The sequence below is a fragment of the Xylaria bambusicola genome (genome assembly GCF_022495145.1).
Source record: "Xylaria bambusicola strain CBS 139988 unplaced genomic scaffold F5B22scaffold_92, whole genome shotgun sequence".
In the NCBI taxonomy this organism is placed as follows: Eukaryota; Fungi; Ascomycota; class Sordariomycetes; order Xylariales; family Xylariaceae; genus Xylaria; species Xylaria bambusicola.
The window spans coordinates 15,207-29,321 of NW_025953645.1; the positions used below are offsets into that span (position 1 = coordinate 15,207).

Genomic DNA, 14,115 nt, shown 5'->3' on the forward strand with positions numbered 1-14,115 from the left:
AAGTGAGTAGAAATACAGACAAAAATAGGCGCCAAGATGATGCATCGCCAGTTTTGTTTTTCCTTGTTCATCCATGACCGCCAGATTCGCTCCCAAGAACATGTTATCTGAGAGTACTCTCTTCCAGCATAGCTACCACAGCGTAAAACCATCAAGTAAATTCCAGATAGTGAGCAATATCAAACACAGAAAACCGAGATGCCGGTGCAAGATACGCGAAAGGGTGGCTTGGGCCACTGGACAGGACCAAGCATAAAAGAGAGTGCTCAAGCCGAACAGGCTCCTTCGTATCTGTAGCCGGGACATGATAAACGCCATGCATATATGTAAAGATTAAACCTCCCAGCGCGAACCCCCGAGAAGCCTTCTTAGCCGTTCGATATCTGGTCTTCCCGTCACCGACCGTTCACCTTTCCCTTCCCTTTGCCCTTGGGTTTTGTGCCCTTAGCCGCTGTGGCCTCGGAGGTGGAGTAGAAAGTGTTCGAGTCATCAGCAAAAAGCTCCTGGTCGCCTTTGCCACCCATCTGCACGAATTCTTCAGTTGCTCGCTCGTCGGCAGGTCGGGGTTCTGAAGGTCCCGGCTTGTTTTGCGCGGTTGGGTTCTTGGTGTATATCTTGAGTGGCTGCTTAGAGTTGGGGCCGAGGGGCACTTTGCGAGTCAAGTGCACTGAGTTTATGGAACTAAGAAGTGTTCGTTCACGAACTACTCCCCGGCGATGCACGTCAAGTCCACCGATACCGTCTACAAGCCCATCAGTACTATCTGCCACCAGAGGCATCTTTTGACTCAGCCACGGATGTTGTAGACATTGGTCGACGGTATAACGCCTTTCCGGTTCAACCACAAGCATATGATCAATTAAATCAACTGGTGAGGTTAGTTAGTGAACTTCGCCCGAGACTCGAGGTATGTGTGAACTTACGTGCCGGGTCTCCTACTGAGTCCCAGTAAGGAGACGGGTAGTCAAATCGTCCACTCTTGATTTGCTGAGACAGCGTGTAAGGAAAATCGCGATTATAAAGTTCGTCGGAAAATGGCGGGAAGCCACAAAGACAAATGTAGAGCACAACTCCAAGGGACCAAATATCAACAGCCTTGGTATACTTTCTATGGCGACCTTCGGCCAAGATTTCGGGCGCAACATAGCTTGGTGTGCCGCATAATGTTGTAGTAAATGACTCCTCACCAATAATCTTGGCAAGGCCAAAATCTGCGAGCTTAACATGAACATCTTTATCTACAAGAAGAATGTTCTCAGGTTTGATGTCACGATGAACAATGTTCCGATCATGCTTCAGAAAGTCAGCATCACACTACCAGTAGAGGGCGTCGTCGAAGCTAATTACTTACCAGATATTTGATACCTTGGAATAACTGAACAAAGAGTTTTCTTGTCTCATCTTCGGAAAGTTTCTGTTTCATTACAATAAAATTGAAAAGTTCGCCTTCAGGTGCTAACTCTAGCACGAGATATACGGCGTTCTTCTCGTTGAAGGTGTCCTTTAAACAGAGGACATTTGGGTGGCTAACACCCATCAAGACTGCTATCTCCTGTTGTAACCCGTCCATCTTGGACCGTTCCTCCATACCAGGGTGCTTAGTAAATATCTTGACAGCAAATCGCTGGCCCGTCGACTTTTCAACACACAGAAACACCTCAGCAAAGTGACCCTTGCCTAAGCGCTCAAGTAGAGTATATTGCTGCAGGAAAGCACTTGAATGGCGGCTGCGAGGGTAGCGGAAAATGAAACGAGCCTTGTCCATGACGGCAATCTCGTCTTGTTCTTGAAGTTCGCGCCGCTGGTTACGGCCAACTATGGCCTCATTGACGAAGGTCCCATTGCTTGACAAATCCTCCATGACAGCAACAGTATCCTCGCCTTTATTTTCCGTAAATATGAGGCAGTGACGGTTTGAGATTATGGGATGGTCTATAACGACATCTACTCGCCGAGTTAGATAGCTTAGTTAAAGGGACTGTAATTAGGTTAAAACTTACCGCACTCTGGGTGGCGGCCAATTAGGTATCCACCTGATGGCACACCTTTTGTTTTCGATTTCTCATACGACTCCTCCTGCTCCAAGGCACATTTACAAGTCCCATCCTCCTTTGTTGAACCCACGGCATTTTCAACGTCCTTGGGATGGGGGCACATGCTGCGTTTCTTCAATACAATACATTGACCGCCGTATCTCGTGTCTAGGGGGAAAAGGTAACCCCAGACTCCCTCCTTCACCTCATCTTGCACCTCATCAGAGAGAGCGCCGTCAGCGTCTACATACTGAGAGGTCGGGAAGGCCTGGGTGTCCTGGGGCGGAGATGAGAAGCCTTGGGGCTGTGAGTGGGACTCTTCGGGGGTGCGGTGGGTGACTTGGCTGGGACGGCCCTCCGGGGGCTCGGCGGTGGGTTCCTTGTAACCATCGCGATCGCTGCCTGTAGCCTGATGGGTGACAGGAGAAGGGAGCTGATTCGTGATAATGGGGGTTTTGAGCCTCTCGTTGTCGGCGTCAGGCTTATGCGATAACCTCTCTGACCGTCGTGGTTTCTTGGCGAGGTCGCTGTCTTGGTAGTTCGGAGAGTCCTGACAACGGATATTGTTAATGAGAGCGACGATGTGGCGAGGTTCAATGACCGACTCTTGCACGCTTCAATTGGCTCTTCTCGCGTGGAGCCATGGCTGAAGAATTCAACACTCAACTTGGATAGCCAGTGCAGGTAGATCGGTGATGGGTACCGAGCAGGTAACAGCAGCACTTGTACGTGGCGCGGTACAGTATGCGGGATGTTGGACGATCAGAGATTACTGGAGAGAAGACAAAAAAGCAACGGGAGCCTGGCGGGATATAATAGGCATCCGTCTTCCCAGAGGCACTTGGATCTGTCCAGGGGAATGAGTGGTGACGGGATGGTAGACAAGTCCCAACAAGATCGTGTCTGTCGAATGCGAAGGGCGACGAGGGCGATTCACTTCCTACAGGACCTACCTAGTCACTAAAAAAATGGGGAAGGGAGAGCTGCCTCCCAGAAGTGGAGTTGGGATGATGTCGAGGATGCCATTCCCTGCCTGCTCAGTGCTGCCTTGAGAAGCCGCCTTTTTCGCTTCTGCCCAGTGGGAGAGTCACCGCCCGCAAAAATATAAGTACCTACATGCTGTAGATGACTCTATTAAGTACATTTCCCTTCCCCACTCTTGCCTCTCCAACTAACCATATATAATCACGACGGTAGATGACTGAGGACATAATTTATGATTCATTTTATGCAGAGAGAAACGGTCGCCAGAACCGTTACGTGAAACGGCCCAACGCGACGGCATAAAGCCCGTAATTGTGTTATCGGTTTTTTCTGCTATATACCTTGTTTCTAAGGGTCCAAGGTAGAATCAAGAAATGCTATACCCCTTAAATGTTTTTTCTTTACTCGTTAATAAGCTACATTTATAGTTAGTTTTTTTTTTTTTAGGGCGTTGTTTAGTCCAAGATCATTTGTGAGCGATGTGCTCTAGACAAACAGCCTGTTAAGCCTGGAGGGTGATCTTTTTGCCAATAGCGTAACGTCTACTTAGACCTTCCTACGTAACTTAGCCCACCTATTTCTGTAACAAGGGCTGAAGATAAAGGCTTGGAAGTGTATTCGATTTAGCAATAATCATCTATGGAGTCAAGGGAGCTCTCTGGAGTTCTGATTCCTCCTGTTCATCCAGGCGGGTGAGCCTCTAGGCTTTTATGTGCCAGTTGCTCGGCTCTCCTTGCCCTCGCGTTCTCGTATTCTTGTCTTAAAAGATCAGAACAGAGACGGGAGCAGACGGGAGCCCTTAAATATCCATAGGCTCTGCCTCCCGATCATATGAGTATATACACGATACGAATATGCACACGAATATGCAGTTCGCTAGATCAAGGGGCAGATCTGACCTGTTCCGATGTAGATCTGGTTCTAGATCTAGATCCGTGTGACATTTCTGCCACCATCCCCCACCTACACCTACTATATACATACACAATCGTAGCTTTATAACATTCATAAATTATACGACTTAGACGCAAGTAGCTTAGTTCTATATATGCAGTGTTATTTTTTCATTAGGTACCTACGCAGGGCCTTAGTCTACAGTTACCCAGGCTTAACAACTCTCATAAAGTATCAGGCTTTGGGCGTGCGGCAAGGCGTAATTTCGCGAATATACCTCGTCTGCGAGGTTATTACCCAACAATTTAGGTAAATGTATCTAGAAGAGTTCAGTATAAATATTGACACCGCGTTACGATGAAGCAATCAACCAATCTGCCAAACAGCATGCTTCTTATTGTGCTTCATATATCGCGATTTCCAGAACTGCTAACTAAATGGGCTCTGACATGCGCTCAGACACAGTCCGGGGTTTAATAGACGTCCTTACCCCTTTGGCTACGAATGCAACCCAGTCTGATTCACTATCCACGTCGCCAGGAAGCACCGATTATGAGAGAATTCTTACTGCCACGCAACGTCTTGCCAACGCATTGATACCGGATCACCCGCTTTTCATGACATTCCATGACGGCCAGGTCCATGATCCTTTAGGTGGTGGTGCGTACGCTTTCCAGAATGACATCGTGGGGCCGATGTTACTGGCACTACTCGAAGATGAAGCAGCCCATGACTCAGTCGCGACTCGCGACGAACTCATGAGTTCGAACGGCCTTCCCACGCGCCCGATCGTTATTGATGCTGGTCTCCAACCCAACAACTCCCCTCATTTGGGGACATTGGTAGTTTTCTGCTATGCATTTTCAATCGCCAAAGGCATTCGTGACCGGATGCGCGTCCTGGAAGCTAGCGGGAAGGATATTCCACCGTCAGTCACTGTCCTCATCACGTTTGTCGACACCGCCCCGGTAAAAGACAAAGAAATGGAAGTTGAAGGAATCCAATATCAGAGGTCGCACAGGGATGTTCAGGATGCACTGAGCACGTATATGGCCGATTATGAAGAGGTGGTTAGATATCTGTCTATGTGGGCCGATGTTCCAGTCAATGTAGCGTTCCAGGCCGACTTCTTTTCAAATTCCTCGATGCCGGTGCTTCTCAACTACATGATTCTCCACCATGAGACTCTCGGGCGTCAGCTTTCCCCAAAATACGGCTCGCTTGCACTCCGCTCAGCATGTCCAGTACCAGGCTGCGGTCTCGCGGAGAAGCACGGTCGACTGAACGAATACAGAGCGGATAATAATGGCCAGGACGGTATTATCACTTTTCATTGTCCACATCACGGCCCACACGCTGTCAGACTCTCTTGCCCTGCGGAGACTGCTCGTCTTGAAGCGAATGCACCGACGCGGAATCTACTGCGCAGTATGACGCACCTCCTTGACACTACCACGCACCATATCCGCGTCACAGGCGCCGATTACGCTGGAGTGTATCAGGAGATGTTCCTTTACCGCCCTCTCGCTGCTTGGTCAGCCATCACAGGTCTAGCCCGTGGACGGACACCTCACATCCTGTACGCACCCCTGATCGTGGACTGGAGCGGCGCGAAGCTATCGAAGTCACTCTACATCCGTGACGGTGCGTACGAATTCATGAAACAACAAGGAATGGATGGCTTCTGTAGCTATGCCCGATTAAGAGAGCGATTTGGGGGTGATGGATCTGAAGGGTTGCGTAAGATTTGGGATGAGGTGCAACGTTGGATGGCGGATCCAAAGAAACTGTTCAGATCATTCTCGGTGGCATATTTCCATGCTATCATCTTGCGGGATGTTGGAAGTTGAGTCAAGAAATTTTGCGCCCTATTTCTAGTGCCTATCGGTACTTGGATGGGACTTGACATTGATGCCCGTTGTAAGCTCCTATTTCATTCACAGCCAATCCTAGGTATCCATGCAATTACAGTCCCCCAACCAAACGCAAACGAAAACCAACCCGTGTCGTATATTAAAACATCCTTTTAACCTTCAATTCGCGATCGATATTCTTCCCCCATCTGTCAGTCCACAATTCAGACGACACATAGCGCCAGCCCATCGGAGCACCCATATTCCACTTAGACTTCATCTCAGCTAGTGCCACTGGCTGCACAAGCTTGTATAGCTCCAAGATTGGATAACCGTATTTGGACTGTTTTAACCCGGCATTAAAATCGTCGTTGCCAATGCCGGGGGGTTCAGTTGGGACTTGGCCGGGGACACGTCGTATAGAATCGGGGATCACAGCAATGTGTCTATACGGGACCCGGGGAGTCAGTATCGTATAATAATTCAGGCGGACCGTCCAGTACGTACGTTATAGACGCCTTCCCACCCCCATTGGCTGTTTCATATAACCATAGCCGTTCGACCCCGTCAGGTAGCCGGTATTTGCGATACTCGTGATTCTTTTTCCTACTGGCAATATTTGCTAGGTGTTCCACCTTGATGGCTAGTAGAACATCGGTAGGTATACGGTCTGCGCGGTCGGGCCGACCCGCCGAACGCGCCTTGGCTTTTGTTGGTGCCCTCTTGGTAATTCGGAATTTGTCGTTGGTTTGTTTCGCCATGATGAGTTGAAGTTGAATATATGAAAGGGATGAGGCTCGGAGAAAAATACGGCATGGGTTCGTAACGAGTGAACGCCCCTAGGAACTGTTAATATTTTTGACTATAGAAGAGGCTGAGAGTACACGCGACGCGTTTCGTGAGAGCAATGAGGCGTGAATCGGCGATAAATCCGGAGTTAAGCTTCGATGCTTAAAAAGGTCTTAGCTAGTGCCTAGTAGTATCGAATCCGTTTTGGAATAAAACGGTCACTTTCGACTTAATTTAATGCATTTACGGTACCTGGTATACGTCCATGGCGCTTGTATTGTATGCAGCCCTATGGGCGTGGCAGAGGCGTGGTATCGAGCGCAACGAGTATGCGGAGGATGGTTAATTCTGAAGTACATATCCCCTGCTTTGCATGTACCTAACCCGACTAACCCTACCGGTACATCAAGCTGAATGATGTTCTTGAAAGATCACCGGATTTGCTCAGCCGTTGGTGGACATCGGTCACAAGCCACATCGCATGGAATGGCTGCGGACAAGGCGCTTCACAGCCCAGGCAGCCCAGACAGCCCTTGGAAGCAGCTCTCACGACCTACCACGTTCTGCGCCTTAACACATCCTATGATACCGTCGAAAGAAAATACTCGACATAGAGTAAGTACCGTACTCTGATCGTAGAGTATTTACAATGTAGCTAAGTACTTACTTCGTATCTGCCCCGGCTCTACTGCCCCTTATAGCTAGAAGCATAAATCGACGACTCGCCAGACACTGGTATCTAGGTACTGTACATATACTATGATAGATACTGTATCTCGCTGTAGCGTGACATTACTAAACCTCGCTATTAAACATCATCTCCATACTCAACTTTGACTTATAATGTAGGTACCTACCTAGTGTGACTTATGTAAGTCGATTTCCAATGCATCTTATTGCCGATGGTAAATCGGTGTTTGCCTCCCTTCTAGGAGGTTGCTTGCAAGCCTCCAAGTGCTGGCAGCTCCGCTCACTAAGTTACCTTGATTATTTCCAATTGGCTGATTGCGAGTCGACACCAGATCTATCACCAGTCTTCATAGACAATGTAGATATCATCTTGATCCCCAAGGATCCCCAATAGTTGCAACTCGCGTTTTAATGCTCAGTAGGTGCCTAGGTAATAGCAGCAGTGTTGGCTTAATTCTCCCAACTTCCCCACCGTGATCACGAGGCGGTGTCGGTAGCTGTCACCTGCTATTTCCTGCTCACGTTATGAAGCCAGACTTAGGTAGGCATGATATGACAGCTGCTCAATTCCAAAAACACTATATCACCTGCAATGTCTCCATGCCCTGTAGTTCAACTATTGATCATAGTCATCTATCGAGATGAACGACCCCCCTTCATACAGAGTGTTCTTCGTCAAGAAGTTTGCCACAAGAGCAAAAAGCACCAGAAGCACGGTCACGAGCTAAAACTTATCCAGCACGCAAACATGATTCAATACAGCGCCGACCCGTCCGCTCCAACGTGTGTATGCTGAATAGTGAGGGAACTCTGTTATTACGTCATCGGCATCTTGATGCTGTTACCGTGGCCCGCCTCCGACAGTATCATGAAATCAGCACTCAAGCTACCCGCCGTTTTTCTTTGATAGACTCTGACTTGACAAAGGATCTATACTAGTGTGGTAAAGCCACTCTGAAAGGATTCCTCTCACTCCTCATACTCCGCTGTTCTTTGTTCATGCTCAGCCAACATTAGGATGGCACCCTACACATTGCTCAGCTGCCACCTCAGACCGGCAACGTTGAGCTATGTTGAGATTGTAGAAACATGACTACGCAGGAGAAGATGCCAGAGCACTATACGGGGTCTACACCAACTCTGAGAGGTCAGGAATGGGTTTTTGTTACCCCCCAATATCATGATCCGCCCGAAAATATCGACCGCTACACGGACCGAGCTTTACCTTTGCTCCCTATATTCGCAGGTCCCCGGCCCCTATCGGCTTCTTCGTCAATATATGAACCCGAAAGCGACCATACAAATCGACAGATGCCGGCGCCCCTTGAGGTGTCTCGTAACAGGGGTGATGGTCACAGAAGTACTAGCTTTGCTGGCGCAGTAGACGAGAGTGCACAGGCAATGGTGCAGCCGCCACAAATTACAATACCAACCTACTCGCATGTAGATAAGTCTCATCCACAGGTTGTGTCGCCTCAACCACAGCGCCCAGACTCCAGACTTATATCGTTATGGACGAGGGGTGATGAGCTAGTTAGCCCAATCGATACTCCGGGGCCATCAAACTGGAAAACCCACGTCGTGTCACCGCTCTCGGATGACTTTGAGAAAGGGACAACTTCCGGGGCAGTAGCACCTGCAAACTACGAGTCGTGGTTTGATGATACCTCTTCCGACGAGGAAGAACAGCCGACCCCCCAGACGCCAGCAAGAGAAGAACACCGAATCGCAGACATTGGTTTCTCAGTCCCATTAGAGAACCAGTCGTCAAGCGCTAATTTTCGGTACAGCGACCCGGGGAGCCCGCTCACTCAACTCAGTCCGCTCAGTCCTAGTTTTGATCTCGAAGGTTTCTGCGATCTTATTCCTGATGCTGGCCGCTCGCAGTACTTTCAGAGCGCACCGGGGCGTCGAACAGTTCAACCACAGTCAACTCACAGTGGTGGCGAGCAAACTCGCCATCCAGAAGACAAGGCCGTTGTGGAAGAGCCTAGAGTATCCTTTGCTGTGCCGAAGCTTGACTCGTTTTCATCGGATAGACCCGGAGCCGGCCAACGACCAGTGCCTCCTCCTCTTCAACTCGGGGGGCGGTTAGTCCAAGGGGAGTTTGTCAAGACCCCATTTCCACCGCGCCCAAACTCAGCCACGTCAGAGAAAAGGGCATCCAGCCTCGATGAACCAAGTGCCAGGCAACAGAAGCTGGGTAGATTTGGCAGCCTGCGTCGTCCGCCGAGACAGAACAGCCCCAAGCCCCCTCCCGGGTATACAGAGATTTTAAGCCAGTTGGACAAGCAAGGCGTCGTCTCGCCAAGCCCCAGGCCCAAGGGCATACTATCTAAAGCCAAGCAAGGCCTCAAAATGGGATCTGAAGAGTCCAGGAGGGAGAAGCGACGGGACGAGTTGAAACGTCAAGTTCGCCATATCACGGATTGAAGCGCTAATGATATATTTTAAGCTAAAACACTCTGCGGGACCTTTGTGACATAGGTACTCAATCTCAGGCTGTTAGCCGTGTACTACGTAGTCTAATAGGTAATGAAACAAAACATAATCTTCCTACCTATTGATAGGTCAGCAGTAGGTCAGCATAGCGGTGATCTTGTATGTAAATGGACTGCCCACGTACATAGGTGGATTAACAAACTTCGTACATCAAGCCGAGGCAAGCCTATGATGATCGATCTATCGCAGGCTCTTGAGCTTACCTGGTTACATATGCATAATACCTTACACCTCGAAAACTCTCCGTACCTACGAAATAAATTATAGGCAGTGTGGCTTGACACAAGAAGTATGAGAGAAATGGAGGTTGAGGGAACTGGCGAGCTCTGTTGCCAAATTGAGAAGGTGGGGTGCACTTTGCACTAATAATAGCGGATCCGACCCGGCAGTGCGATGCGACTACAAAGTAATACGTCAGTCGAACATACCTACCTACCCATGTACATACAGTAGGTAGGTACTCTGGTAGGTAGGGCCCAAGTTACTCAACCATTAGTTCGATTGGATTGCATCCCAACTCTGACATATCTTATGCATACTTTACGCATATATACGTTTCTGTCGGTACTACAGCCCCTTGCTCCAGATTCCTACTCTATTTTTTTTCTCCCTTTCTTTCTGCTTGATTACATAATGAACACAACGGCTCCGAACGGCGCCCACGACGCCTCTGCTATATCGTCATCTACTGCCCGAGAATACAGCCACAAACAGCCCCGAGTATCGGCCCACTCTACACCGACGAACGTCCTGGAGCCGGCCGAGACAGACCAGAGCTCCAACGATCCGTCGGCCATCCTTCCCGCCGATCTCGCCCTCGCCCTCTCCTACAATCTTCAGCAGGCCTCATCCCGACAGTCGCAACAAGAATCAGGCGAGCGCCAGCGGACGCTTTCGGAAGTGCAAGATCAGGCGTCGTACTACTGGGATGCGTCCAGCATGGCGCCACTCAATCCAGTCTCGGCGGTCAGTATAGTTAATGCTTATTCTCATCCTGAGTTGAAGACCTCTGTTGCGATCCATCACCCACCGTCTCCACCATGTGTGATATACTATATATACCAATTTCTATGCGAGACGATGCAATTCACACTTAATCATCACTTCACACTTTGCAACTTGCTTCTTGTGGTACCTTAACTCCTTAGAATAAGGTGTGGTGCCGTTCCACGGACACCCACATAAGATATACAGACAGATCAAACGTGAATGATAACGTCACTTGCGCCTTACACCCAAGACAGACATGTACATATAAATCATAACTTGAACCTTCCCGATCATGTCAGTAACGAAAATGCACTTACACAGTTCTTCTTCAAAGGCTGCCATCGCTCGACTGCGTGCATATAAACCACCGCCGTTCCCGACATGGGATCGCCTCCCAGTATCTCGGCGCGCCGCCGTCTTGATCCTTTTATTCGGAGATCGGAGGGGCGATCTGCGAGTCGTCATCACAATGCGCGCTGCGAGCCTTAGAAACTTCTCCGGTAGGCTGCATGCTCTCTCATCTGTCTTTCCAGACTCGCTGAGACAATGTCTCCAATTCTGCTGCTCAGTACCTCTAGGCGTCATCATTTGTAGATTGGGAACGAAGCTAATTCTTCCGATGTATAGGTCATGCCGCTTTTCCTGGTGGGAAAGCGGATTCACTCAGCGAAAGCCCATGTAAGTCCATCTACCGACAATTGCAAACATCTTTACTTCGAGGGCAATGGGCATTCCCGTATCCTGGCTGGCTGGGCAACACGAATTGGGAGCCCAGTTGCAAGCTTCGGAGCTAGGGCCTACAGACGAAGTAAGCTGTTCGGAATTCACTAACACGAAAATCCCTGCTGCCTAGATCAAATAGCTCGTCGCGAAGCATGGGAAGAGATTGGTCTCCCCATGGACGACAACAAGATCCCATCTCCGTTCCACATTGAGCCACTGTGTAGTCTGCCCTGCAGCCTTGCTAAGACGGAACTGGCCGTGCGCCCCTGCGTGGCCTTCCTCCATTCAGAGGACAAGCCGGGCTTTCCGCCATCGCCAACAGTTGACGAAGCCATGATCCCCCGGCTCGACGCGAAAGAAGTAGCAGCCGTATTCTCCGCGCCCTTTGCCAACTTCCTCCGCAGCACCGACGAAGCCCCCCAACCCGGCGATCCCCCCATGCCTCCCGGCCACTGGTACGATGGCCGCTGGATCAACGTGGACACGTACCCGTGGCGCGTGCACAACTTTCACGTCCCCGTGCACACGCAGCGCGTGACGACGCCCAAGATCCGCGAGGATGGTCTTGAGGCCTTCGGTGACGATATCCCCGAAAACGAGCAAACACCGCCCATCGACCGCTTCTTGGTCTGGGGCATGACAGGCCGCATTTTGGTGGACGCGGCGCGCATCGCATACGCCCAGGAGCCCGAGTTCGAGCACAACGACCACTACGGCGACGAAGCTCTGATCGAGCAACAGACCAGAGAAGGCAGGATGATGACCGAGAAGAAGAGGAAAGAGGTCGGTCTCGACGCTGTCAAGGAGGAAGTCAAGGATGCCAAGATGTGATCGTCTACAAGATACCTATCCAAAATAGATTGGGCTGGTTACACTACCAAGGTAAACTGGTGGGTCGGGGTTCAAAGTAAGGAATTCCGAAATGATAACAGCTAACTTATGATAGCGGATGGAAGAAGAAGAAGTTATACATAGCCTCTTTCCTGGATTTTGATAGCCTCAGCATTATTGTGGTCGTTTGCATATCTGGGCGGTCTAAGTAGAAGCCGGATAGACATTTAGACTGCTGTGCAGTACGCAGCGTTTAGTTTAGAACAAGACTCGAAACCCATGATTAGAAGGTTACAACAATATATGAATACCTCACATATTGGATACCTAGTTGTGTGATGATGGGGACACATTTCCACCAAAAGTAGAGTCTTAAACCGTGATTGATCCACATTGTTTGTTCCGTCTAACATGCTGCTGTTCTGTTTGTTGCTACCATCGATCAACACCATCGTCATCATTACGACTTCAACCACATGCACACTCATCGCTTGCTTCCCTATGTCATTTTTAACAATGCATTTCATCCGTCCATCTTCTTCACCTTCACCTTCAAGTGCGTGGCGCATGTTCAATGGCAAGCAGTTTCCTTTGTGGCTCGCGTGTTCGAACCAAAGATATAATATCCCAGACCTGCACCGACAGCAACTGCAATCATCACCCAACCGTTGTAGGTCATGAACAGAAGCCTATATAATTCACGCATTGTTGGTTGGGGTACATCCCGAAAGGAGTAGGTAAGAGTTCAGAGAGACGTACATGATCATGAAAGCGTAGAAGTTCTGCACGCCATATAAGATGGCCTTGAGGATGCGTGCGCGCTGGCTAATGGGTGACTCGGAACTGGAGAGGCCTGCGCCGATTCGCTCTATTCCCAGAAATGGCGTGGTCTCAGCAACTTGTTCTCGTTCGTGGTTGGGATCATTGTCTTGATAGCGTTCTCCACGTAGCTCGTCATGCGCGCCAGAGTCTCGAACAGAGCGCAGAAGAGCGTCAATATCAGTGTTCTTTTTTCCCCAGAAAACTGGAAACCATCTTATAGCTTCTGCTCCCCGTTTTCTATCTTGATATTGCAGCATTCATCTACCTCCCCGGTACTACATCTTTTACTGCGCCAATGTCTGTTTCTTCACTTTTCTTCGTGGTGCCTTATGGGAGCGGATGGGAGTATATATGCTTAAGTGGGGTCAGAAGAAAGATTGTCAAGACTCACTGTGCGCTGCTTCCTTATTTGAGAGCCATACTTCATATTTCCTTGTTCCCTCGCGGAGAGCCTCATAGCCGGCACAGATGGCAACAATGGCCAGCAGGCTGAAGACGAGCGATGCGCTTCCGGTGACATGCCATTGTCGGAAGATAATACATAGGTTCGTTGTGTCCCAAGTAAACAGCATCTATGGTGGATAGAGAGATGTTAGCATTTGCAGCTCTTCATTGTCAATTGCGAGTCTCTTCTGTGCAGTCTGACTGCAGGCGTTTGCCGCGGGACAATCCGCAGCTCCATCATTGTCACATTTGCGCAACATTGCAACACATCAAGACTAGTATCTGATTTGTCGCTGAGGTATTTGTGGAGAGATGGCTTGTAGATGGGGGAAGTGTTGGGAGTGTAACGAACGTTCATGCTGCACATAGGCATGGGCATGCCTCCTCCATGATTGCCGTGGTCCATGTTTCCGTGATCCATATGCGAATGATCCATTTTGACGATGAGATGGACAGGGAGATATCTGATGAATCGCGTGTGGTGTTCTTAGGGAAAAGTATAGCTGTGGAATGTTGAGCTGTTGACACGCAGTGTCCGAGGACTCGATGTTGGATCGGAG

General features: G+C 49.5%; 6 protein-coding genes across 6 annotated transcripts; 3 read left to right on the top strand and 3 right to left on the bottom strand.

Moving 5' to 3' along the window:
- Nucleotides 1-395: 395 nt before the first annotated feature.
- F5B22DRAFT_640433 (SMAD/FHA protein kinase) lies at nt 396-2,677 on the bottom strand (the record flags this gene model as incomplete). The annotated part of the gene is made up of 5 exons (XM_047977849.1): nt 396-868; nt 924-1,293; nt 1,352-1,944; nt 2,001-2,583; nt 2,639-2,677. The coding sequence occupies 5 exons, from the start codon at nt 2,675-2,677 to the stop codon at nt 396-398; spliced, it is 2,058 nt and encodes a 685-aa protein (XP_047824941.1).
- A 1,671-nt stretch (nt 2,678-4,348) lies between these two features.
- On the top strand, nt 4,349-5,761 carry F5B22DRAFT_640434 (uncharacterized protein; the record flags this gene model as incomplete). Its single annotated transcript, XM_047977850.1, has 2 exons — nt 4,349-4,382; nt 4,452-5,761. 2 exons carry the CDS (start codon nt 4,349-4,351, stop codon nt 5,759-5,761), a joined length of 1,344 nt encoding a protein of 447 aa, XP_047824942.1.
- An 81-nt stretch (nt 5,762-5,842) lies between these two features.
- F5B22DRAFT_575966 (uncharacterized protein) lies at nt 5,843-6,657 on the bottom strand. Its single transcript, XM_047973203.1, has 2 exons — nt 6,272-6,657; nt 5,843-6,210 (listed from the first exon to the last, which is right to left on the bottom strand). The coding sequence occupies exons 1-2, from the start codon at nt 6,523-6,525 to the stop codon at nt 5,925-5,927; spliced, it is 540 nt and encodes a 179-aa protein (XP_047824943.1). The 5' UTR covers nt 6,526-6,657; the 3' UTR covers nt 5,843-5,924.
- Nucleotides 6,658-8,332: 1,675 nt separating this feature from the next.
- F5B22DRAFT_640436 (uncharacterized protein) lies at nt 8,333-9,676 on the top strand (the record flags this gene model as incomplete). Its single annotated transcript, XM_047977851.1, has 1 exon — nt 8,333-9,676. The coding sequence occupies one exon, from the start codon at nt 8,333-8,335 to the stop codon at nt 9,674-9,676; it is 1,344 nt and encodes a 447-aa protein (XP_047824944.1).
- A 702-nt stretch (nt 9,677-10,378) lies between these two features.
- F5B22DRAFT_640437 (NUDIX hydrolase domain-like protein) lies at nt 10,379-12,289 on the top strand (the record flags this gene model as incomplete). The annotated part of the gene is made up of 4 exons (XM_047977852.1): nt 10,379-10,711; nt 11,070-11,235; nt 11,363-11,413; nt 11,589-12,289. 4 exons carry the CDS (start codon nt 10,379-10,381, stop codon nt 12,287-12,289), a joined length of 1,251 nt encoding a protein of 416 aa, XP_047824945.1.
- A 571-nt stretch (nt 12,290-12,860) lies between these two features.
- On the bottom strand, nt 12,861-13,991 carry F5B22DRAFT_652454 (Ctr copper transporter family protein; the record flags this gene model as incomplete). Its single annotated transcript, XM_047979606.1, has 4 exons — nt 12,861-12,978; nt 13,049-13,313; nt 13,503-13,683; nt 13,758-13,991. 4 exons carry the CDS (start codon nt 13,989-13,991, stop codon nt 12,861-12,863), a joined length of 798 nt encoding a protein of 265 aa, XP_047824946.1.
- Nucleotides 13,992-14,115: the final 124 nt, after the last annotated feature.

Excerpts from the sequence above, each read along its gene's own strand:
- F5B22DRAFT_575966 (XM_047973203.1), bottom strand. The coding sequence starts at position 6,525 with ATGGCGAAACAAACCAACGACAAATTCCGAATTACCAAGAGGGCACCA. Across the intron at positions 6,211-6,271 it reads GGTGGGAAGGCGTCTATAAC|ACACATTGCTGTGATCCCCG; the intron begins GTACGTACTGGA and ends GGTCCCGTATAG.